Here is a 25531-nt window from a genome sequence, read left to right on the forward strand (position 1 = left end):
ATCAGTATGTGACTACATGTATTTGTTCAGCCCATTTTTCAAATGCATTTGATGCACAACTTTATTCCAGTTACTAAATTTATATACTTGCAAAAATCAACAAGTAGTTTAGGAAAGGGAGACAGGAAGAAAAGAATACATAGCATCAGGATGTTGATTAAAGGAAAACTATAGTTGTCCATATACTGGTAAACCTTTTTTGTTACAATGAGAGTGAGGGAATTTTTAGAGGGATACTGTGTAAACCATTTTGATTATAACCAAATCTGGCTCACATGTGATAGAAATTATACTGCAGCATTTAGACTTTGTAACATCAATGGTGGATATATTGTACCTTGTTTCTATGTGCACACCTAGGTGGAGCCTATTAAGTGAGTATAGATACAAATAAATGCAATTTCCACTGATGCTCCATGGTTGAGAAGGCATAAAAAGAAAAGTCACAGGAAAATAGATTAAAAAGTACTTTAATAAAGTCTATGAAGAAGTATATAAAATAACTTACAAAAAACACTGAAACAGCATGATCTTATAAATGCTAAGCATTGAATTAAATTATAAACTAAATCACAATAATAAAAAAATAAGGTGGTGATTACTCCTGAATTGAAATTTTCCATTTGGTCAAATGCAATGGGAGGGGAAAATAAACACCTGCATCAATTAAGAAATATATTTTTAGAATAAATCTGTGTGAATAACTTTTGAACTGTACTGCCTATAATGCTCACTCTACTGATCAGAGTGGTTCTACAAGAATGCTGCTGGCCTTTGCATACGAAATAGGTGATTATTCAATTCACTGGGATAAAATGAGCCTAAACTTCACAGACTTGAATTTGTCATTGTTTTAATTAAAAAGTTACTTTTTATTTTATCTATTCAGTGAGTTAGATTCAGGTAAGGTCTGTACCCACTGAAACCATGATTTTCCTAACATTGTGATTTGGATCTGGATCAATGGCACAATCATTGCTTTTTATCTGCTACAGCAAATTTTTCTTGGTCCAAAAAAGCTATGGCCTCCAGATGTTGCTGAACCAGATGTTTCTGCACCCTTCACCATTATTCATACTTTCTGGGACAGTTGAACAGCCCATCAACATGTAAATAACACGGAGTACATAAGATATCTTAACCAAATTTGCATTACTTGCATTGGAAAATTGGGGAAAAATGTCAACCAATTTAGAAATTGCCAAATTTGTCTAGATGATTGGCCTCCAAGGAAATATTTAATCTGAGCTAATTGTACTCCATATTCAAACTTAGTTTACAATGTGGCTTGCATAAGATTTTGCCCTCACTGATCCCAATATTGACTACGGCATCTACTTCTAGGTACCACAGTTTTAAAAAGATTTAGATAAACTGATTCAGAAAGGGAAATTAGAATTAGCAGCAGATTAGAAACCAATTACAAAAGCAGATTAGAAACTTATTACAAAAGAAGATTTAGGAATTAGGAATGCTTAGCTGTGGAAGAAAAAAAAAGAAAAGGGGGCAGGGACAGGGAGGTATGACAATATTCTTGTACCTGAAGGAATACTGTACCTGAATGAAAAGGACAAGACTGGTTCTCCATCATTCCAGAGTGCAAGACGCTCTATAATCATTTCAAATTATAAGAAGGCAAATTATAATTGAACGGAAAGAAAAAAAAACCTTTTCCCCATAATATTAACTTTGGCATTTATTCATACAAGTGGGGATCTCCTTACTGTTCTGACTAGAGGTGGTATTTAGCCGGTTTGGACCAGTTCGCCCAAACTGGTCGAACTGCCAAAACATCCTATGTAGCCTCATTTTCGACACCGTGCATGCGTGCACACCATGCGCAAGCAAAGTGCATGCTTAGAAGGCTGCATGCATACATGGAAGGTGCACAGCGTGGGCCTGCACGCTCACAGTTGTGAACCAGTGGTAAACATAAGTGAATTCCACCGCTGGTTCTGACTATAAATGTAAAGTTTTATCATGGTTTGATTTGATACATGAAATCAATTTTAATCATTAAAAGGTTTTATTATTTATTGCCCAACCAGAATCCCAATGAAATGAGTTGTTAATGGGGGGAGGGGATCACAAAAACTCATCATTTTGGTGAATTGCAGAATACAAATCTGAGGAGCCATGCAATATATAATTTTCTACTGATCCTGCTGATTATGTTTCCCAATCGATTATTTTAAGGGCCAGCCTCAAGCAGCGTAATTGTCCCACAATGCTGAGACAGCTATTGTGTTTCCCCCAGAATAAAACAGGGTCTTATTTTCTTTTGACCCTTGAAATACGTGCTTGGCCTTATTTTCAGGGAAGTCTTATTATTTTTGAGGTGCAGGAGGTGTGGCCACCTCATGGCTGCTGCTGTGTTGCAATATTTCTGGGGAGGGATTATTTTCAGGGTGGGCTTATTTTAGCGCATGCACTCAAAAGCCTGACTGGGCTTATTATCCAGGGAGGTCTTATTTTCGGGAAAACAGGATAGGAAACTTACTCCTGCAATTGATATTAGCCAAAATGCTGAGAAGTGATGACAAAGCTGACATCCTTGCTAGTATCAAAGATCAATATCTTTAGCCAAGAGGACGGATTATATGGAACAACCACAAAGTGTTTTCCAGACTCAAGACTCAAATGATAGCTGCTGTAGCGCAGGTTTTCCTGCAAGAGTCACTTCCTTAAAAATGCTGTGGAATACTTCCACAAGGAAGTTTTTGCCATTCAAGAAATGTTGCATTGCAGCCTTTGCTTTGAGGGGAGGGAATGTTCAGCCGTCTTCGTTCCTCCAGTGTTACTGCTTGAATGTTTGAGCCCAAGATTATGCATTGTTTTCTGCAAGTGGTACTTTCTTTTGTATCCCAGTAGCTTATTTCCAGTAAGTAAGCACAACTCAGGCATATATGTAAAGTAGGGCTGGTTCTTTCCTTGTAAATAATTTGAGTGGTTCACTGGGCATCCACAGATTCCAATTTCTCCCTGTTGGTGCTTACCTTGGTAAGCGCGTCTGATCTTCCTTTCTGAGCTGTTATGTCAATATTAGGAAACTGAACAGAAAGTGACAAAAGTGCATGCATCGTAGGTGTGATGTTTTGTCTATAAATATCTACTTCAGCCAGATAATGGAGGATGAAGGGTTACCAAACTCATTGCTGATACTGATAATGACTGTAATACCACAATGGAATCCTTTATGATATGGTACCTTTTAAAACTGAGTCTGTGTAGACTAATGTTAATGAAGACTTTAAGACATTTTTTATGTTGCATTCCTTTCAATTCAATGGCATATCAAACAGCTCAATGTAGACTTTATCACTTGAGGCACAAATGACCAGAGTCAAACTATGCCACTTCTAATATTTCACACAAAGTCTTTCAAGAAAAAGCTCTAATGCTGGGAAAGCAGGAAGGAAAAGAGAAGAGGAGGGCAACCAGTAGCAAGATGGATGGGCAGTTGCAGGGGCATTGGGAGTGCACTGTTGGGAGAGTTGAACAAAGAAATTTGGGACAGATCATCATGGAGAAAATCTAAGTGGTAAGAATAGAAAATGACTTGATGTCACATAATCAATCCTTTCAATTCAAGTGAGTTGAAAATAGGTTCCCATTCTTTTAGTTCCAATGCATTTATTTAGCTACAGGAATAAATGTTAGCTCAATCCTCAGGTTTCCAATCCTCCTAAGAGAATGCAAATTTGTTTTTAAAAAAAAGTCCTCTGGGCTTGAAGAAACTATATTTGGAAACTATAGCAACCATGACAAGAAAATTCAGCTCTGAGTTGGGCAGTAAGTCCCCACCCAAAAGCTCAGAGAAGTCCATTTGAGAGCCATTTGTGCTGCTTAATTAATCTGCCACTTCATTAGCATCCATTTGAGAGAGTGGTGCATTTAATCGATCAAGCTCGTCTACCTGGGGAGGGTGATGCATCATAACCTCTTGGTCTTCTGCTATGTCTTCACCTGCCATTACAAGGTTTGTTAGAGATTTGCTTCTAACACACTGGAAATCAACATGCCGACTTTTTCCTTCTTCCTTTTCCCAAGACATCTGGATGAATGGACGTTGAACATAGTTGTAGATAACTTCAGAGCGCCCTCCAGGCCTCTTTTTCACTTTCTCCTTACAAGTGGGGTAACCTGAAACACAGTTAAAAGGTAAAAGTAAAGGTTCCCCTCTCACATATGTGCTAGTTGTTCCTGACTCTAGGTGGCGGTGCTCATCTCCATTCCTAAGCCGAAGAGTCAGCATTATCTGGAGATGTCTCCATGGTCATGTGGCCGGCATGACTAAATGCCGAATGTACACAGAATGTTGTTACCATCAAGGGTGGTCCCTATTTTTCTACTTGCATTTTTACGTGCTTTTGAACTGCCGAACTTTCTGATTGACAACCTCAGCGTCTTAGCCACTGAGCCACTGCATGCTCTGAAACACAGTTATTCAGGTATAATTATCGTCCCAAACTCCCCGCCCCCGGCCAACTCCAATCCCTATGTGTAAGCTTAATTATTTCTTCAAGTAATAAATATTCCTAAAAGGATAATATCCTAAAAAGGAGGCCATTTGGCCTGCGAGGATTGATCCCAAGACATCTTGAGGCAGAGACTAGACTGAAAAAGACTGACATAAAGAAGAGACTTTCTCAGCACTGAAAATACAAATGGAACTGACTCATGTGTTCAGTACACAAAACTGAACTATATGTCTAGCTTGGCCTTGAGTCAGGTTGCTGCTGCTAATTTCAGAAGGGAGGAGCAGACTTTAAATAACATCCACCCACCCCATCCTCATGGAAAACTTAAGAAATAGGCAAGGAATGTTAAGGGTTTGTCAGGAACTGACTGGGTGGATTATTCCAAAGACCTCAGCAAAATGTATCATTTAAGCAATCAACAAAACTACATAGGGCTAACTAATAAAAACAGTAAATTGCTTTCCTTTTTTAACAGTTTGTATTACTTAGGAAACACTTTACATACCTTCAATGCCAATTCTTATGTTTTTGAGGCCTCGTTCTTTCAAAACAGTTTTTGCAACATCCCGATTCTCAATGTACTTGAAGAATCTGTAGAGTTTAGAACTATACAGAACTTGGAGGTGAGAAAAAAAAGCCACATTAATAAATGAACATGAGTACAGCAGCTATTCTTAAATTTGCTGAGACAAACAATAATTGGGCAACTTTTTTTCATACATTTTCAAAAATAGTTGAAAATACAGGTGATTTTCAAAGATCGTATGCTAGGGATGGCGAACCTATGGCACACATGCCACAAGTGGCACGTGGAGCCATTTGTCAGGGCACGTGAGGCATGCACACACTGGCCAGCCTTTTTTTTAAAGCCATTTTTCTCCTCTAAAGCATTTGGAGCCTGGGGAGGGCAAAAACAGCCTCTCCCCCAACCCTGGAAGCCCTCCAGAGATCTTCAGGAGGCTTTCCTGAAGGCTCCAGAGGATGCTCATAGGGTCGTTTTTAGTCCTCCGGAGCCTTCAGGGAAGCCTCTTGAAGGTCCCTGAAGGTTGCGGAGGGCCTCCAGGGAGGCGGGGGAGGCTTTTTTCGCCTTCCCCAGGCTCCTATAAAGCCTCTGAAGCCTGGGGAGGGCGAAAAAAAGCATGCAAATAATGGGGGGAGGAGTGTCTGTGATGTGCGCATATGCACTGGGGGTGTGTGCATTGCATTATGGGTGTAGCATGCCCACACATGACCCCACTGCTCCCCCCGCTTATGTCACGCGAGCCAAAAAAGGTTTGCCATTGCTGCCCTATACTAACAAGGAAGACTGGCAGCTTCATAATGTCAAAAGGCTTCCCTCTCAGATACAATTTCTATTTCTTTCCTTGCTCTTATTTCTGTAAAAGCAGAAATGTTTACTTCTTTCCCTTAAATTAGGAAGTTCCTGCTTTTCTCAGAAAAGTCTTGCTGTGGTTCAGCAACCGCAATGTGATTTATTTTCCCTGGAGCAAATTCTTGCCTCAACCTCTTTCTGCTCTGCCAAGCAATACTGCCTTGATGAAGCTTCTCTCTCATTCCCTTCCCATCCCGTTGATTTTGCATCTTGCTCATGAAGCTTGTAATAGCCTTTAGTTTGTGAATGTTTTACTTAGAATTTATCTTTTTTTTAAACCCCCCAAAGTAGTTTAAGTATCTTACTTGTCATCTTGTTTTTCAAGCTGCTAGTGTTCTACAGCAACTCTCATCCCTCACTCACAATCCATCATTCAATGGGTTAGTAACTTTCTTCCAAGGTCACATCTGGAAAGGCATCTGAACAGATGCCACCATTATGTCTTTGCCACCCTGCTGTTGGCTTTGCAATGCAATGTAGACACTGTCAGGGTTCCAAGTAACACCCCCCCCCCAACTTTCAGATTCGGGTTAATGTCAGGGTTCCAAGGAACACCACCAACAAAAGAAGAGTCAGAGGCTTGAGTTTCCTCAAAGTTCCACTTTATTAGAGATGTCATATTGGCACATCTGGGAAAACCCGAATCTGAAAATCCCTGCCCAGCACCCACATGTCCATCACATGATCCAATCAGGCACCATCCAAAACTGCCTCCCAGTCACCTCATTGCAGCTGCACAGGCAAGGTGGCCTTGACTCTCTGAGAAAAGAATGTTATTTTGAATATATATCACCCATACTCTCAATAATCCCCCTTCCCATTTTCCCCACAATAGAAAATGTAGCAGGCCTGAAGGCCCAAATTTAAAAGATGGCTTCCAGGTCTGACAGACATGGCACCATATCCACTAAGAGCCTATGAAGTTTTTCAATGCATTGATTTATATATTCATATTTATTCATTGCTCCACTCGGGTACGGCTTTTTATTATTTATTTGCATCCTGCCTTCATCCAATAGGCAGGAGGCACCTTCTTCCTCTTTTTTATCCACAACAACAACCCTGTAACGTGGGCTGGACTGAGAGAGAATGACTGGGCCAAAGACATCTAGTTGGCCTTCATGGATAAGACAGCACTTGAACTTACAATCTACTTTTGTAGCCTGGTGCTTTGTTCGGTTGATTGGTTCATATGCCACCCATCTCCCTGTCTGATTGCAAGGCATTTTATACCCATATCACTTCCATAATCATATTTTACAAAGCATTTAAAATACCAGTGCAGAAACGTCAGGAAGCACTGCATTTTTCCCATGGAAAAATACTGCTGTTAAAAGAAACATTGTAATATTCCTGTAAGCAAGAAAATTATCTATCACCCAAGCAATTAATAAACTAAAATTGTACATTTATTTCAAGGATTCTATTATGCAATTTATAATAGTTTATGGCAGTGATGGCTAACCTTTTTGGCACAGAGTGCCGAAAGCATGTGTGTACACGCACACCCATAATGCAATGCGGGTACAACCCTGTGTCCGTACCCACCCCTGTGCATGCATACGCACCCACGTGCGCCCTGTCCCCACACATGCACACGTGACTTCCCCCGCACGTGCCCCCGCATACGCATCCCGTCCCCCCATGCATGCTTGTGCATCTTCTGGGTGTGCCCCAGCTCCCAAGCATGCGCAGCAGACTCAAAAATGCATGCCATAGGTTTGCCATCACTGGTATATGGCCTTAAACATACAATTTTACATTCAGCAGTGTAGTATGTCACAATCAATATGATTTTTATATTCTTAACTGTATATTGGGATGCCCAGATCCTTGGAAATTGATACTTGTACAAGACACCAACAGAGATTTTCTTTATAAAAGCGCAATATTATTTTTACTTTTAAAATTATTTTATGTAACATTTAAAAATATTTAAAACTTACTTTGTGAATATTCTTCCCCCATTGGAGGTGGATAGTCTTCATCCCAGTCCACTATGTCTTCATCCGTTAATACGACAATATGACATTCACGCTCTCCTTTTTTAGCACTACTAACCATTATTGGTAGGATTAACTCTTCCAAATAGCCATCAAACTGCTTATGAGCCCCATCATTGGACAGTTCATGCAATAATGCACCTAAGGAAATAAGATATATGGCTTTCCTGAATATGGCTGAATGTTATACATCTAACTCTATTAGTCGCATATCATATCATCTCAACAGCAAGATCTAGCACAAAACCTAAAAGCATATAAATGTATAGAGAATTGATGCATTTGTCCCTTATGTGAGTGTTCCTTACTTTAAATCTCTCCAAAAGGGACTGGGCTTTAACTTTCAAAATGCTAGCCAGTATGATCAATGGACCATGATGGCTATAAGATTCTAGAGCTGAAGATAGCATATCTGGAGAGCACTTTGTGTGCGGAAGGCTGTTATAAATGCTGTTAAAGGTAAAGGTTTCCCTCGCACATACTGTATGTGCTAGTCGTTCCCGACTCTAGGGGATGGTGCTCATCTCTGTTTCAAAGCCAAAGAGCCAGCGCTGTCTGAAGATGTCTCCGTGGTCATGTGGCCGGCATGACTAAATGCCAAAGGCACTTGGAACACTGTTACCTTCCCACCAAAGGTGGTCCCTATTTTTCTACTTGCATTTTTACATGCTTTTAAACTGCCACATTGGCAGAAGCTGGGACAAGTAACGGGAACTCACCCCATTACGTGACACTAGGGATTCGAACTGCCGACCTTTCTGATCTACAAGCTCAGCGTCTTAGCCACTGAGCCACCGCGTCCCTTATAAATGCTGTTATACTTACTTAAATCTTGACACTTGATTGTGTTGAAATCAAAATTGATGCAAAGATAGTCACAAGTGTCTCTGAGATCAGGAATAGAAATTCCATCAGGACAGTGAATGATTCCAGTTTTGTAATAATCCTGAAAAGGGATAAAATATTATTATTAATACGTTTCTCCATCAAAAACATTCAAAATAGTATGCACAGGCAATCAATCATCTAATGATAGTTTAGGCATATGGTTATGCTTTACATACAGTTGGTACATAATGACAATTGTTTTCTATATTATTTTTAAAAGCTGAACATTAATAGGGTTATATTCTTCCTTCCTCCTTGAATAATGAATACAGAATAAATCATTTGACAAAAATATGAGATTATATATGTGTGTGTGTGTGCACATATCATTTTCAACTTTGACTTTGTGTTTGCTAGGTGAGTTGAATTCTACTCCCAGAATTCCAAGTTTTTTCCTATGGATTTGGGATTCAAAGCCCAATATATCTTGGACAGCAATCCATCTAATGTATTAGAAGTGGACAGATCCAGGTTCAGGTCTGCTCTTAACCACTGTAACTCACCGAGTGATTTTGGCTCGGTCACTCTACCTCAGCCTAACCTACCTAATAGGGTTGATTTTGTGGGAATAAAATGCACCAAGATTCCCTAAGCAACTGTGTGAGCTCTTAGAGGGAAGATAGATATAAATCTAACAAATAAAATGATATGGACTCCCTTAAATGGAGAAAAGTGAAAGGGAAAATGAAGTCTAAACAGAATAAAATATACTTATCAGGAAAATCAGAATTCCCTTGAAGTTGAAAGCAAGAATAGGAACTTTACAAATAGGAGAAATAGTTCTGCTTCTGCATCCTCACCAGAACAATCCGAAAAACAGCAGAACTGATGCCTTCTGCAATTTCATATTCACCCTTTTCATTTGGACGCGTAAAGTTATATTCTCGTCCTGGTCCAAACATTCTACAAAGCAGAAAGAAATTAAGATAGGTAGATCAAATTAAGACCACTTAAGCAAAGAATAATTTCTATATTAGCAAGCTGTTATTGGGGACTATCATGAAAATTATCATGAAAATAAAAACAAAGTTTTTATTTTTTTGAAGCCTAGAAATTGTGATTGAATTGCTAACACTGAATAGAAAAACTAGATCTAAGCACTTGATATAATTTTACACATACCATTCAGAATCCTGCTTAGTATGGCCATATCTCTATGATAGGAAAGCATGTCAAACAGCTTCTGGAATTCTTAACATCTCGGAGTCACTTACCTTCCCAACATTGTATCAGGATGGGCTATGAAAATTTGTGGGTTTACAACAAATCTTGCTCCATCTACAATAAGAGTGACTTTCTCTGGGGCTTGGAGTTGTGGACTATTGCTCATGTTGTTAGGACTGTTCCCAGACTGTTCTTGTGTACTGTAGTAGCCTGGATTTCGTTTACTCCCCCCTGGGAAGAAAATAATAATATTGACATATTCAAAGCCATTAGAACATAGAGAACTTGCTGGGTGAAAAGCAGATCCGAGCTGTTCTTCTAAAGACACCAGATATGAGCAGTATCTGAATAATTGGATCAATGATTAGATTTTAAAAGTTCACCTATAGCTCAAAGTGATTGTTTTATTTGTATCTTATCTTTATTATTTTTATAAATAACAAGGCGGAATGAATACCCAATACATCTTCCTCCTCCTATTTCCCCACAATTACAACTTTGTGAGCTGGGTTAGGCTGAGAGAGAGCTAGAGAGCTGAAAGAGAGTTACCCAGCTGACTTTTATAGCTAAGACAAACTAAAACTCAATCTCTGGCTTTCTAGCCTGATGCCTTAATTACTAGACCAAACTGGTTAATGAGGTTAATTATATTTAATACATGTTTTTTCTTTTAACAACCCTGTTATCCCCTGCATCAGGGTGGAGTTGGAATGACTGAATGGAGATGAGCATTTACTGGCCAGATGCCCTTCCTTATGCCTATGTGAAGTTCACAGTAGATATATTCTCTTTATGTCCAGAGAGAGAAATATCTCCCACTACCTAGGACTGAAATCACAGCCTCCTGATTTCAGTCACAACCTCATCCATCAAACTATATTTAATACAATGATTATGGGTTAATACAGAAATGCCTCAATGTCATAAGAAAAAGCATCACTGGTTTAGAATACCTATAGGCAGATTCTTCAAGCTGAATTAATATAAAACAGTGCAAAATGGTTCCACACTTTTTCTTATGATATAAAAAAGATGGAAGAGTCCAGATGGAGATTGTGAATGGCTCAATCTTTGGTACAGTTCATGTCCTAGGCAGGTTGATTACATAATAAATGTAGTGTTTAAGGATATGTAGTAGTTTGATCAGACAGAAGACTGATTCACACTCTGCATTCATGTGTCTATAATTATATGAATTTTCACACAGCTGGTATGAATGTATCTAGGGATAGAACTGCAATCTCTTTGTTTTCACACTTGGCTCATTTCATTTGATTACAATTTATCTATTTAGGTTTTACCCTATCCAGAAGAGACAAATATAACCTAATGGGTTATGCTCACCACAGTGCAGTTTATTCACAGTATGGTAACAACTGGTTAAAAATTTTGTGGAAATGCGGCCATTAATAACTTGATCCCAAAGAGCTACGCAAGACCACGTTTTGTGGTACATTTTATTTTATTTTTTTAAAAAAACTGATTTTGTCCTCACCATGATTTCTGCACAAAGGAAACATGTTAATGCTGTGACTGCCCTGCTTCACACTGCCTTTGTCCTGATCATGGGTTGAAGAAGCTAAATTCTCAAGCTCTTGATTACTCAATTTCTCCATTCCACTGGCATGACTAATATTCAGCTGGAAAAGCAGTCCTACAGGAAAGGAAAAAAAAAAGGATTTACATCACCACAAAATCTCTCAGTCTATTCTTTCTTTGAGCAACATGCAGGTGCTTAAAGCCATAGGCATCCCTTGGAGGTCCTTTGGCATGCTTTGCTAATACAAAAGAGGTAGAAAATATATGAAGATGCAGTATAAACCCTGGAATTTCATATCACCCATAAAAACAAAGACAAGGTGCCAAAGTCTCTTTTAACTATCATATATGTGTGATATGTTCCTACTCACGTTCTGTGCCTTCATTCCACTATCCAAATTTTAACAATAGCTCATGGCTTCCAACAATAGATGGCAAAATCATCAATTAATAAAACCTGAACAGGAACTTAGACTGTGGTCTCAGCAGCATATTCTTATCTAAGCTTGACTCAATTTGGTGCTCATGAAATATGTTTAGCCTGCACAAGGTACAGCATATGTGGAAACTGGAAGGCAGCAAGCTGGGGAAGCCTCTCTAATCACTTCACCATGAGGACTATGACTTCATATGACTTTTTTCCTCTTAGAATCTCAATATTTTTCTTTCATACTTGGCCTTTACATTTACCAAAACATTTTACAAAGATCTAGCTCTCTGGAGACAACTCTAATGTTGTGCAAGGGGATAGAAAGAGAAGAAAAGGATGGCCAGCAATAAGGTGGATAGTCTGTGTTACATTGATGGACATGGACAGGGGACCATGGACATGGGAGTGGGTCGGAGCATAGCGGTCGTGACAGGGAGAGGCAGATACGGCGGGGACCTTAGGGCTGGCCATTACCGGGGAAGGAGGGTTCGCTACATTACAGAGATCCCTCCTTCCGGCCCTAGGAGTCCCACTCCAAGACCAGATGGCGCGAGTAGTCAGGACCCTGGTCTCAGGCTGTTGTCGCTAAATGCCAGGTCTGTTGTTCACAAAGCTCCCCTCGTCCGGGACTTAATTGTTGACGAGAGGGCAGACCTGGCATGTATTACTGAAACCTGGCTGGGCACAGAAGGAGGAGTCCCCCCTTGTAGAGATGTGCCCAGAGGGATTTCAGGTGCTTCATCAGCCGAGAGCCCAGGGAAGGGTGGCGGTGTGGCTATTGTAATCGGGAGTCTCTGTTACCTCGTAGGGTCCCTGCTCTGGAGCTTGTCGGGTGTGAGTCTCTGCTGATAAAGTTGGACCTCAAGGGTCAAGTGGGTTTGCTGCTAACGTACCTGCCTCCCAACTGCGTTGCAGCATCCCTCCCCTCGCTCCTCGAGTCAGTAGCCGAGCTGGCGGTTGAGTTCCCCAGGCTTATAGTTCTGGGGGATTTCAACTTGCCATCGCTCGGTGAACGCTCTGATGGGGCGCAGGAGTTCATGGCTTCCATGACAGCCATGGGCTTGACCCAAGTAATTCGGGGCCCAACCCATGCAGCGGGTCACATGCTCGACCTCGTATTTCTCTCGGAGCAGTGGATGTGTGATCTTGGTCTGAAGGGTAATGAGATCATACCCCTGTCGTGGTCAGACCATTGCCTACTGAGGCTTGACTTCCGGAGGCCAAACCCCCACCGTAGGGAGGAGGAACCGACCAGGTGGTTCCGCCCCAGGCGACTTATGGACCCTTTGAGGTTCCAGACGGAGCTTGGGGTTATTCCTGATACTCTCGCCCACAGTTCGGCGGAGACTCTGGCTGCCGCCTGGTACTCGGCGGCGTCGGAGTCTCTCGACCGGATTGCGCCACTACGGCCCCTCCGGGTCAGTGGATCCCGGAGAGCTCCCTGGTTCACCGAGGAACTCCGGGAGAAGAAACGCCGGAGGAGATGCCTAGAGCACCAGTGGAGGTCCGATAGGTCCGAGGCGAACCGAGCACTCTTGACTACCTGCACCAAGGACTATGTCCGAGCATTAAGAACCGCAAAAAGATCATATATTTCTGCCTTGGTTGCGTCCGCCGAGTCGCGCCCAGCCGCCCTGTTTAGGATAACCCGCTCCCTCCTCAATAGGAGGGATGCGGGAGACCCTTGCAGGGTAGGGCTGAGGATTATGCTCATTCTTGGCGGACAAAGTAGCTCGGTTTCGATCGGACTTGGACTCCACCGCAGTAGGTCCAGCTGAGTCACAGGAGGATCATTTGTTACATCAGCTCTGGGTTGAGTTCCAGGAAGTTGCCTCTGGGGATGTGGACAAGGCCATTCGAGCTGTAAGTGCCTCCACTTGTATTTTGGACCCGTGTCCCTCCTGGCTGGTGGCTAACAGCAGGGAGGTGACACATGGCTGGATCCAGGCGGTTGTCACCGCCTCCCTTCGGGAGGGGCACTTCCCCGCCGTACTTAAAACGGCGGTGGTGAGACCCCTCCTGAAGAAACCATCGTTAGATCCAGCCATCTTAAACAACTTTCGTCCTGTCTCCAACCTTCCCTTTATCGGGAAGGTTGTCGAGAAGGTGGTGGCCTTTCAGCTTCAACGGGCCTTGGAGGAAGCTAGCTATCTTGACCCCTTCCAGTCCGGCTTCAGACCTGGTTACAGCACAGAAACCGCTTTGGTCGCATTGACCGATGATCTCTGGAGGGCCAGAGATGGAGGCTATGCGTCCATCCTGGTTCTCCTTGACCTCTCAGCGGCTTTCGATACCATCGACCATGGTATCCTTCTGCGACGACTGCGGGAGGTGGGAGTGGGAGGCACTGTTCTGCGGTGGTTCTCCTCCTACCTCTCGGACAGGTCGCAGTCGGTGTTGGTCGGGGGGCAGAGATCGTCCCTGAGGCCCCTAACATGTGGGGTACCTCAGGGTTCGGTCCTATCCCCCCTACTATTTAACATATACATGAAACCGCTGGGCGAGATCATTCGGAGGCACGGGATAAAATACCATCAATATGCGGACGATACGCAATTGTATCTGTCCGCCCCGTGCCAACTCAATGAAGCGGTGGACGTGATGAACCAGGGTTTGGAGGCCGTTAAGAACTGGATGAGTGCTAACAAACTGGTACTCAACCCGGATAAGACCGAGTGGCTGTTGTGCTTCCCCCCCAATAATTTGGCTAATACACCAACGCTTAGGCTGGGGGGTCAAATTTTATACCCTCAGATAGGGTCCGCAACTTAGGAGTCCTCCTGGATCCACAGCTGACTTTTGATCACCAGCTGTCGGCTGTGACCAGGGGGGCATTTGCCCAGGTTCGCCTGGTCCGCCAGTTGCGGCCCTACCTAGACCGGGGGGCTCTCACAACAGTCACTCGAGCCCTTGTGATCTCTAGACTGGAATACTGCAATGGGCTCTACATGGGGTTGCCCCTGAGGTGCATCCGGCGACTACAGCTAGTCCAAAATGCAGCCGCGCGAGTGATAGTGGGCGCACCGCGGTTCGCCCACGTTACACCTGTCCTCCGCGAGCTGCACTGGCTACCTGTTGGTCTCCGGGTGCGCTTCAGGATACTGATGACCATCTTTAAAGCACTCCATGGTAGTGGATCTGGGTACTTGAGAGACCGCCTTCTGCCGATTACCTCCCTAAATCGACCAATTAGATCGCACAGATTGGGCCTCCTCCGAATCCCATCTGCCAGTCAATGTCGACTGGCGACCACACGGAGGAGAGCCTTTTCTGTTGCTGCCCCGACCCTGTGGAACGAGCTCCCCATGGAGATCCGTACCCTCACCACTATCCAGACCTTCCGCGCAGCCCTCAAGATCTGGCTCTCCCAGCAGGCCTGGGGATAGGTTCCAATTACCCGCCCGAGTGTTTGATTGCTGAATGAAAGTTGTGTTTTATTATTTTTTCTTTGTGCACATATTGTTTGTTTCTGACCTTGCACCCCCCTCCCCTGTGGTTGTAAGCCGCCCTGAGTCCCCTCAGGGAAAAGGGCGGCATATAAATCCCAATAAACCTTAAACCTTAAACCTTGATACTGAGTGCATCATTGGAAGATCTGAAAGATCTTCATAGAAAAAAATCTATCCATGTGGTTGCTAGGAGTCAGCAGTGACTTTGTGGCATCTAATGAATCAAACAAGCAGGTACCTATGAACATTGATTTCATACAAGATCTTGTTCTACATACAAACATGAATGGGAGAAGAACATCAATGCTCATCATATGTTCAGGTAGTGAAAATATCTATTCTACTAGATGTGTTCTTATTGGAAAGTTTACCAGCAGATTCTCAACAGTTTACACACAGCAAACTAAACAAGAGACATGGACACTAGTATTCAGATTTGCACACCATCCAAAAGAAAGTGACTTTTGTGAAGGAGCCTCATTAATCTTATGTCCCTGGCTGTTTGAAGAAATAGCACATGGGAATAATAAATATCTAAATTAAATAAATGCAAATCAATTCCCTTGTTTGTGATGAATTTATTTATTTATTAGTCTTATATACTGCTTCATAGGGCTTTCAGCCCTCTCTAAGCGGTTTACAGATTTTTGGTAAATTGAGTCAGCAAATTGCCCCCACAGTCTGGGTCCTCATTTCACCCACCTCGGAAGGATGGAAGGCTGAGTCAACCTTGAGCCAGTGAGATTTGAACCGCTGAACTGCAGATAACAGTCAGCTGAAGTGGCCTGCAGTACTGCACCCTAACCACTGTACCACCTCGGCTCTTTTCTGTTACATATACTGCTCAAAAAAATAAAGGGAACACAACAATAAGACATCCTAGATCTGAATGAATGAAATATTCTTATTAAATACTTTGTTCATTACATAGTTGAATGTGCTGACAACAAAATCACACAAAAATTATGACTGGAAATCCAATTTAGCAACCCATGGAGGTCTGGATTTGGAGTTACACTCAAAATTAAAGTGGAAAAAAACACTACAGGCGGAGCCAACTTTGATGTAATGTCCTTAAAACAAGTCAAAATGAGGCTCAGTAGTGTGTGTGGCCTCCACGTGCCTGTATGACCTCCCTACAACGCCTGGGCATGCTCCTGATGAGGTGGTGGATGGTCTCCAGAGGGATTTCCTCCCACACCTGGACTAAAGCATCCCCCAACTCCTGGACAGTCTGTGGTGCAATGTGGCATTGGTGGATGGAGCGAGTCATGATGTCCCAGATGTGCTCAATTGGATTCAGGTCTGGGGAACAGGCGGGTCAGTCCATAGCATCAATGCCTTCATCTTGCAGGAACTGCTGACACACTCCAGCCACATGAGGTCTAGCATTGTCTTGCATTAGGAGGAACCCAGGGCCAACTGCACAAGCATATAGTCTCACAAGGGGTCTGCAGATCTCATCTCGGTACCTAATGGCAGTCAGGCTACCTCTGGAGAGCACATGGAGGGCTGTGCGGCCCCCTAAGGAAATGCCACCCCACACCATTACTGACCCACTGCCAAACCGGTCATGCTGGAGGATGTTGCAGGCAGCAGAACATTCTCCACGGCATCTCCAGACCCTATCACATCTGTCACATGTGCTCAATGTGAATCTTTCATCTGTGGAGCACAGGGCGCCAGTGGCGAATTTGCCAATCTTGGTGTTCTCTGGCAAATGCCAAACGTCCTGCACGGTGTTGGGCTGTAAGCACAACCCCCACCTGTGGACATCAGGCCCTCATACCACCCTCATGGAGTCTGTTTCTGACCGTTTGAGCAGCCACATGCACATTTGTGGCCTGCTGGAGGTCATTTTGCAGGGCTCTGGCAGTGCTCCTCTTGTCCCTCCTTGCACAAAGGCAGAAGTAGTGGTCCTGACGCTGGGTTGTTGCCCTCCTACGGCCTCCTCCATGTCTCCTGATGTACTGGTCTGTCTCCTGGTAGCGCCTCCATGCTCTGGACACTACGCTGACAGACACAGCAAACCTTCTTGCCACAGCTCGCATTGATGTGCCATCCTGGATAAGCTGCACTACCTGAGCCACTTGTGTGGGTTGTAGACTCCGTCTCATGCTACCACTAGAGTGAAAGCACCGCCAGCATTCAAAAGTGACCAAACCATCAGCCAGAAAGCATAGGAACTGAGAAGTAGTCTGTGGTCACCACCTGCAGAACCACTCTTTTATTGGGGATGTCTTGCTAACTGCCTATGCTTTCCACCTGTTGTCTATTCCATGTGCACAACAACATGTGAAATTGATTGTCAATCAGTGTTGCTACCTAAGTGGACAGTTTGATTTCACAGAAGTGTGATTGATTTGGAGTTACATTGTGTTGTTTAAGTGTTCCCTTTATTTTTTTGAGCAGTGTATAATGCTGCCTATACCTTCTTAGCCCAAGTTCTTGGCTCTAAGAAATCAAAATGGCAAACAGTGTCTTTTGGGGAGAGAGGTGGCTTGAGTTAGTTTTGACTCTTAACAAGAAGATTTCAGAAATGACTTGCCATTGCCAACTTCTTAGGGCTGAGAGTGGGTGACTGACCCAAGGTCACACAACTGGCTTTGTACTTAAAGCAGGACTATAACTCACAATCAACCAGTTTCTAGCCTGGTGCCTTAATCATCACACTAAAGTGACTCTTTTAACTAGAACACCAAATAACATTTAAGTTTCTAAGTTAGCAGGTAAAAAAAAAGTACAATGCTGTTAAACAATATTTAAGATCAATACCGTAAATCTAATGAAATATCTATTTGTTTTTCCATCCTCCAGTTAACCATTTTTATTAGCAACCTAAAACTGTCCTATTGACATACTCACATTTAAAAATAAATCCAGTTCTGTAAATAGTATCACGAGACAGTGGCTGACATATGAATGTGTTTAATTTCTTTTCTCAACACAGCACATTTCACTGCATGACTCAGAAACAACATGCAACTTACATAGATTTTGGTCCAGGGATTTCCCTTTCTGGCTCTTCATCTTCCTACTTAAAATCATCATCAAATTACAGTATGGCTTAACCAGCTACAGAAATTGAGAATCAATCAGACCCTAATATTGCTTGATGAAGTTCCAACAAACCCAAAATTTTCATTTTTTTGCAACTTGACTTAAGGAAGATATGTTCTTAATATATTTTGGAATTCTACATCCAGTCCTTTGTATTATACTGTATACCCCTGATGGAGAACCTATGGCACACGTACCAGAGATGGCACACAGAGCCCTCTCTGTGGGCATGGGCGATGTTGCCAGCAGCTCGTCTGGGTTCCATTGCAGGCATGCACGCCAGCCAGCTGCTCTCTTCCAGGTTCCAGTCTGCGTATGCATGCCGGCCAACTGGTCTTCGTGTCGGAGCTCCAGAACCCGGAAGAGAGCAGCTGGCCAGTGCACATGCGCACAGCAGCCAGCTGCTCTTCTGGGTTCTGTCATGCGCATATATGCCGGACAGCTGTTCTCTTCAGGTTCTGGTGCTCTGGTGCCCACATGCCCGCGCGCACACACACACACACTCCAGTTTCGGCACTCGGTGCCTAAAAGGTCAACCATCCCTGCTATATACAATAGTGCCGGATTTCATGCATAATGCCAAGCCTTGATCAATTATGGTTTATTGAAACACAATTGCTATGTTTGAACAACAAGCTGAACCAAAATCACATCAAAGCATGTGGCAACTTAGTTTGAACAATGTGTACAGGGAAATGGTTGCTAGTCTGTGCGTGCTTCCAAAAATGATATGAAGGAAATGCTTTGGAACATGCAGAGGCCTGAAAAAAAATGCAGGCATTTCAAGATATCTACTATTAAAATTAATGCAACGGCATTTGGGAGTGCGAGCAGGGAGGCGGCTGCACAGAACTTGGGAAAAAAATCATTCTGCTTTATTTCTGAAGTATATACAGTTCTAAGTTCTACCATAAAAACTAAATGGGACTTGCTTGCTCTCTCACGATATATTTTCTCCCAATATGGAAATATTAAAGGCAGACTCGTGTTTCATTATATATTACATTTCTATCAGGGTATGTTTCTAACCATTACAGAATTGGTTCCAGAGCTCAGTGCTTCTGTTTTGAGTAGTTTTCAGACTGACAAGGATTCAGGAGACAATTTTTTAAAAAAGAATCACCTTCCAGCTTTCCAGACAGAGACTGGCAAGAAAAAAACAACACTAAGTCTGGCATTGTTTTCGCTTCTCTTATTGGGAGAATAAGAGGGTATTATTAGAGAAAATTGGAGAGGGTAATAAATTGATGATGAACCTACATATCCTTAGATATAAGCACTGCTATTGGGACCTATCACTGGTAAAGACAGCTGGCAAGAGGCCACTTACCAGGGAGGACCTTGAAGGTTGGTGGAGATATTCTGGTAATTGACTTTCTAAATAGCCTAAGTAGCACTCGCAATAGCACTTATTTATTGATTCATAGTTCTTTACAGCCCTCTCTAGGTAGTTTACAGAGTCAGCCTATTGCCCCCAACAATTTGGATCCTCATTTTACCAACCCCGGAAGGATGGAAGGCTGAGTCAACCTTCAGCCAACCATCGAAGTCCTGACAGTGGGCAGAGTTAGCCTGCAATACTGCATTCTAACCACTGTGCCACCACAGACACTTCCCACCATAGCAAGTATCTGCAGAAAAACAACCAAAGATGAAATGGAGAAGAAAAAAGCAAAGATCACAAAAAATACATTTCTTATGTGTTAAAGATGGTCAATATATACCAGTGATGGCTAATCTTTTTCGAAAGGTGTGCCAAAATTGTGCGTGCGCACGCTGTTGCATGTACATGCATGCCCCCCCACCTGTGCATGTCTGCATGATACCCCCCTGTGCAGGCATGCACGTGCCCACGTGGGGGGGGGGTTGCCCTCCCTAAGCTCTGATGGCTTTCCTGAAACCTGGGCAGGGCGAAAAATGGCCCAATGGCCCAATGTCCCAACCAAAAGTTTGGGAAAGAACTTCCGGTTTGTCCATTGGGGCATTTTTCATCCTGCCCAGGCTTTAGGAAAGCCTCCGGAGCCTGGGGAAGGTGAAAAACGGCCTAACTGGAGGCTTTCCTGAAGCCTGGGGAGAGTGAAAATGGCCTCCCCCAGGCCTCTGGAAGACCAAAAATAAGCTGGGGGCTGAGGGCTGCCGTGCCGGCAAATATGACTCTGCGTGCCACCTGTGACACGTGTGACATAGGTTCGACATCATGGATATATACAGATGTCCAATTATGTAAATTATTATTAAGGACAAGTAAGGAGAAAAATAAAGCATTAACTGTCCCCCCCGAAAGAGACTTGCCACTATACATCCTTTAGAATTGGGTCTTCTTTGTGCTGCGCTTCCCTTGTGAAACTGCATCTGCCACCCACTCTAGGACCAGGCCAGTGGTGGGTTTCAATTTTTTTTAGAACCTCTTCTGTAGGTGTGGCCTGCTTTGTGGGAGTGGCTTGCTGGCCATGTGACTGAGTGGGAGTGGCTTCACAGTCTTGTGACTGGGTGGGCGTGGCCAACTTGTTAAATGTGGTGAAACTCACTTAATAACACTCTTGCTAAGCAACCAAAATGTTGACTCAGAAACTCTGGCATTTGAAGCACGTAAGTCTTAAAGCTGTCAAGTTACAAAACCCTTGCACCCCTAACCCTTTAGAAAAAAAAAACCTAGGGGTGTTCAAACTTGACAGCTTTAAGACTTTAAGGTTTAGATAGGACTCTTAGAGGCAGGCGGGGCTATTGGTGAACTAGCCAATCAGTGAGCAGCAGGCGGCGCAAGCGTAGTGCGGACGGGTTGGGGGGAGGGAGCTGGAACCCATTCTAAACAGCACAGTAGATTTGTGGAACCTCTTCTATAGAAGAGGTTAGAACTGGCAGGAACCTACCCCTGGACTAGGGAGGCTCCAATCTTTTTCAACCCAAGAAAGCCATTTACACCTGGTTCTTCCAAGGAGGTCCCTCTAGAACATGGGTGTCGAACTCGTCACCGTCACGTAATGTATCATGACATTTTTCCATTTGCGAAGGAGTAGGCGTGGCCTGCATGTGATGCATCCGGCCCGTGGGCCGACAGTTTGACACCACTGCGCCTAGAGACCGGGACTGTTTATATTAGAAAAAAGTTTTCTTGGTGCACTAAGATTTCTTTATAATGATTTTATTAAACATTACAACTAAAAAGATAAAAACTAACACAAATTAAAAGAAACCCTGCAAGAATAAAAAGAAAGAAATAGAAATGCAAACTTCACCTAAATATAGAAAGAAAAGTAAGCAATTCAGACTACTGTATAATGGATGGATAATGGCTGATCTTTTAGCCTTCTAGCATTACTCATTCTGCAACCACAGAAGCCCAGAAGATGATTCCTTTTGTTCTCCTGGTATTTTCCATACTGTTGATATATAATTAAAAAGAAGAGCCCTACCAAACTAGCAACTCTTCCAGAACAAGATTAATACTTAAACAGCAACAGATATGGACAGGTGAATTTAAAAAAAAAAAATCTGGAGAAAACTTTTTTTGCTTCAAGCAACTTGTAGCATGGCGAACATATTTCCAGACATGTAATGCTTTTTTCATATTTATTTGGAAGACAAGAAGGTTTGAGGAACAGTCATTTTTCACCAAGGAAGTTTTAATTGTCAGAAAGCAGTAATTATTAACTTCCTCTTTTTCAGAAGACTAGATGGAAATTTTTGAGCACTGAAAATAACTTGGAAAGCGTGAATGTTTCCCCTTCTGCCACATTAATGTATTAGGAGAGGTGTAGCATGCAGCTCCCACTTGATCCTCAAAGATTTACCTATAGGGAATCCATATCACAAAACAGCAAGAAAATGCTTTTATTTGCGAAATGGGAGTGGACTATTAAGTGAATAGCTTAAATCTATTTATTGGGATAAATGATCAATTATTGCAATTTTTAATGTAAATATCACTGCAAGTGGCAATGTTCTCAGCCAAACTAGCATGTGAAATCCAAGTTTGAGGTGGCAGCTGTAAGGGCTTCAAAATCCTCTGTAGTATAGCACTAGAAAATCCTTTACAGACATTATTTATAAATGTAATAACAGCAATTTAGAATTCATTTTTAGAATATGCAAAATCATATGCTAAAAAAGTCTAAAGAGTCATGGAAAAAGAAATGTGAATGTCTAGTACATGAATATCAATAGAAGACTATCTTGGCATTTATTTATTATTCATGATTTACATAGACACGGGGGATTTAAAACTACAACTAATGCAACACAAAATATCACTGTATTTAATATGCACTCCCCGGTGTGTCTTTTCCTGGAAGAAACTAATGGGTCCAACTGATGATTAGAGATGTGGTACTCTAGATGCTGATTCATATCTTACAATGACGTGTGATACTGCATTTTCTTTTGGACAGAAAATATTTTACTTAGCAGTGAGACTACATCAGCTCCAAATTCACCAAGAGTGATGTTGGGTCTGCTCTGTTCAAATGTGTAATTAATGACTTGGATGACACGGGGGAGGTAAGATTGTTTTAGGAAAAAGTGTAACATTCTTGATCTCATCAATACAGAAGACACTGAGGAGAGGAGAGGCAATTATGACAGCTTTATGATCTGTGGACTTCAACTCCCAGAATTCCATAGCCAGTCCTATTGAGACAGGAATTCTGGGAGTTGAAGTCCTCAGGTTGTAAAGTTGCCTTACCTAGTTGTCCAACCTTGTATTAAGGATTAAATATGTTACCTGTTAACCAGGATCTGAGGCATAGTTCTGCTCAGGTGGCAGAAAGCAGAGTAATGTGCCAAGCATGACATTTTTAATGTTTCCTTTCAATTTTGTTGAATTGAAACTGATTTAGCGTTTTGCTTCTCTGATTTATTTCTCAGATTTCACAGCACCAAGCAATTTGGGAATATGGTACACTTAGTTTATCACAACACAGTAGATTTCGCTACTATTCCTTAGTCTGTATTGATAATTAAAAAACAACGGATTAGTTTTTATTTTTAAAATGCTTGCTATCTTTTTTGTTTTGCCAGATTAGCTTATGTTCACATAACAGAAAAGACACATATTTTAAAATATCCCCACATAATTTTCATTAATGTAAATTAATTGTTAAAATAGTGTTTGAAAACCTCCGTCTTAAATTATATTTGTTCACTGCTAGAAAAAAAAACACAACCTAATATCCAAAGCAGTTTATCTGAATATCGGTTGAATAACACCACCAAATTGATAGATTATTCGCCCTAGAAAAACGAATGAACCCCTTGAATCCGAATATAGTATTTTCCCCCTGCATCTTGGAATTACGTGAGAGTAAATCTCTATGGAGACAACCATGAAAAGAAGAACAATACCAGTAAAGCTGCAATGTACGATATCATTAACCTTGGGAAGGGCTTTCTTTCTTCATGGAGGAGCATCGCCCTGGAAGAAGGAATGCCATTGCTGAGTCCAGACTCTGCCCAACTCCGGGAATCTTTTAAGGAGGGATCGCAAGAAAAACGAACTCAAGATCCTTGCTCGCTTGGAGCTTCTCCTTGAAGCCCCCCCCCCCCTGCAGACCCCTCCCCTTTGCAAGAAATATTGCAAGATAATCCCTCCAACCGAGAACCATGGTCATCCCCCCCCCGCCACTATAATTTATTTATTTTTCTTTTTGATGGCCGCTTTCAATCGTCCTGGGGAAATTTCTACCTTGTGATGTTTAGCCTTTCCGCCGATACTTTTTCCATGCCTCAAATACGTAATGCGATCGAGCTTTAAAGAGCAGAAATCTCAAAACGATTTCACACTTTCCGTTTCTTTCAGGCAGCAATTAAATATATGCGTGGGGAACTTTGGTCTGATCGACATTGATTTCTATTCTAGACTATACAGAAAAATGCAGAAAGGCCATTATTTGCATGATCTACTTACCGATATTCACTGAAGGATCCCAGTTAATGAATCAGCGCTGCAGCCTGGAAATCTACTTTTAACAACAATGTCGATAAATCCAAGCGGCGGAAGAGACGATATATCCCCACCCCTTCTAAATCTAAACGATTATTCATGAGCATTCCTTCAAATTAAGAGTCCCTGCCCAGTAAAAGAAGAGAGGATATGTTCATACTGTACGGTAAGCACTTTTGCTCTGGGAATACTGCCCTGCAAAGGATGTGAGTTCAAACTGCATGCCTTAAAAATCGCAATAACCACTGTTGTAGTTATTAATTTTTATTTTTATTTATTAAATTAGTGCATTTTATGCCCTCTATTTCCCTTACAATGAGGATCTTTTTTCTTTTTTTATTAAAAAATTTTTTTTAATTTTAATTTAAAACAAGTACAACATCTTTCTTTACATGCTATAGAAAGTGTATCAGTCGGTCACAAATAAACTTTCGTGCATGTCCTCCACAGTCAACAAACATAACTCATGTTAACTCAGGCATTTTAACTCAGATATTCATACATATCACCATCATCGTATATCCATTTTCATTTGACTGTAATTATTATTTAAAAATATTGATAATAATAATACTCTTAAACAATACATGCCCACACCAGTGGGAAAAAAAAAAAAAAAAAAAAAAAAAAAAAAAAAGACAAAAAGAACAAAAAACAAGGCAGGGAAGAAAAAACAAAAAACAAAAAAAAAAGAATACAGGTATATATTATTAAAAAAAAGTATATCAGCTGGTTACAACATGTTTTGGTGCATCTCTTCCATTAATTCATATTAATTCAAATATCTTAACTCAAATGTTTACCATATTGACATCATTATACCTCCACTTTTAGTTAACTACAGTTATTTAAACATCCTTCAACCTTAACTATGCCAAAGAGTTAATCCATAACCACATGCTGACATTTCATTTACTTGTTTGTAAAATCCTCTATTAACATCAAATCCTCATATCCTATTTTAGCTGAACATCCATAATAATTAATACCAAAAATTCCATCTTCCATGCAGTATAATTTATTATCATTCTCCCTTCTTTATGTAGTTATATCGTATATCATAACATTTTCCCCATATTAATTAACATTTCACTGTATATATTTTATTTTATTTTTTAATAGTGATAATTATTGTAATTAATAACCTTTATATATAGTCCAAAAGTATTTCCAACCTTCCTTTATCATACCCAATTATTATTTATCA

The 25531-nt window shown here is 41.7% G+C and overlaps 1 protein-coding gene across 3 annotated transcripts; it reads right to left on the reverse strand.

Annotated features, from left to right (window-relative positions):
• Positions 1-2411: 2411 nt before the first annotated feature.
• Positions 2412-24391, reverse strand: KCTD20 (potassium channel tetramerization domain containing 20). Of its 3 annotated transcripts, none has more exons than XM_032218764.1 (9): positions 24289-24390; positions 23758-23796; positions 11404-11562; positions 9959-10139; positions 9545-9647; positions 8682-8802; positions 7800-7997; positions 4987-5097; positions 2412-4143 (listed from the first exon to the last, which is right to left on the reverse strand). In XM_032218764.1, exons 2-9 carry the CDS (start codon positions 23780-23782, stop codon positions 3851-3853), a joined length of 1191 nt encoding a protein of 396 aa, XP_032074655.1. In that variant the 5' UTR covers positions 23783-23796; positions 24289-24390; the 3' UTR covers positions 2412-3850. The 3 variants fall into 3 exon arrangements, with proteins under 3 accessions (XP_032074655.1, XP_032074657.1, XP_032074656.1); XM_032218766.1 differs by having other exon boundaries at positions 23727-23848; XM_032218765.1 differs by lacking the exon at positions 23758-23796 and having other exon boundaries at positions 24289-24391.
• Between the last annotated feature and the right edge of the window lie 1140 nt (positions 24392-25531).

The sequence above is a fragment of the Thamnophis elegans genome, chromosome 5 (assembly GCF_009769535.1).
Source record: "Thamnophis elegans isolate rThaEle1 chromosome 5, rThaEle1.pri, whole genome shotgun sequence".
NCBI lineage: Eukaryota > Metazoa > Chordata > Lepidosauria > Squamata > Colubridae > Thamnophis > Thamnophis elegans.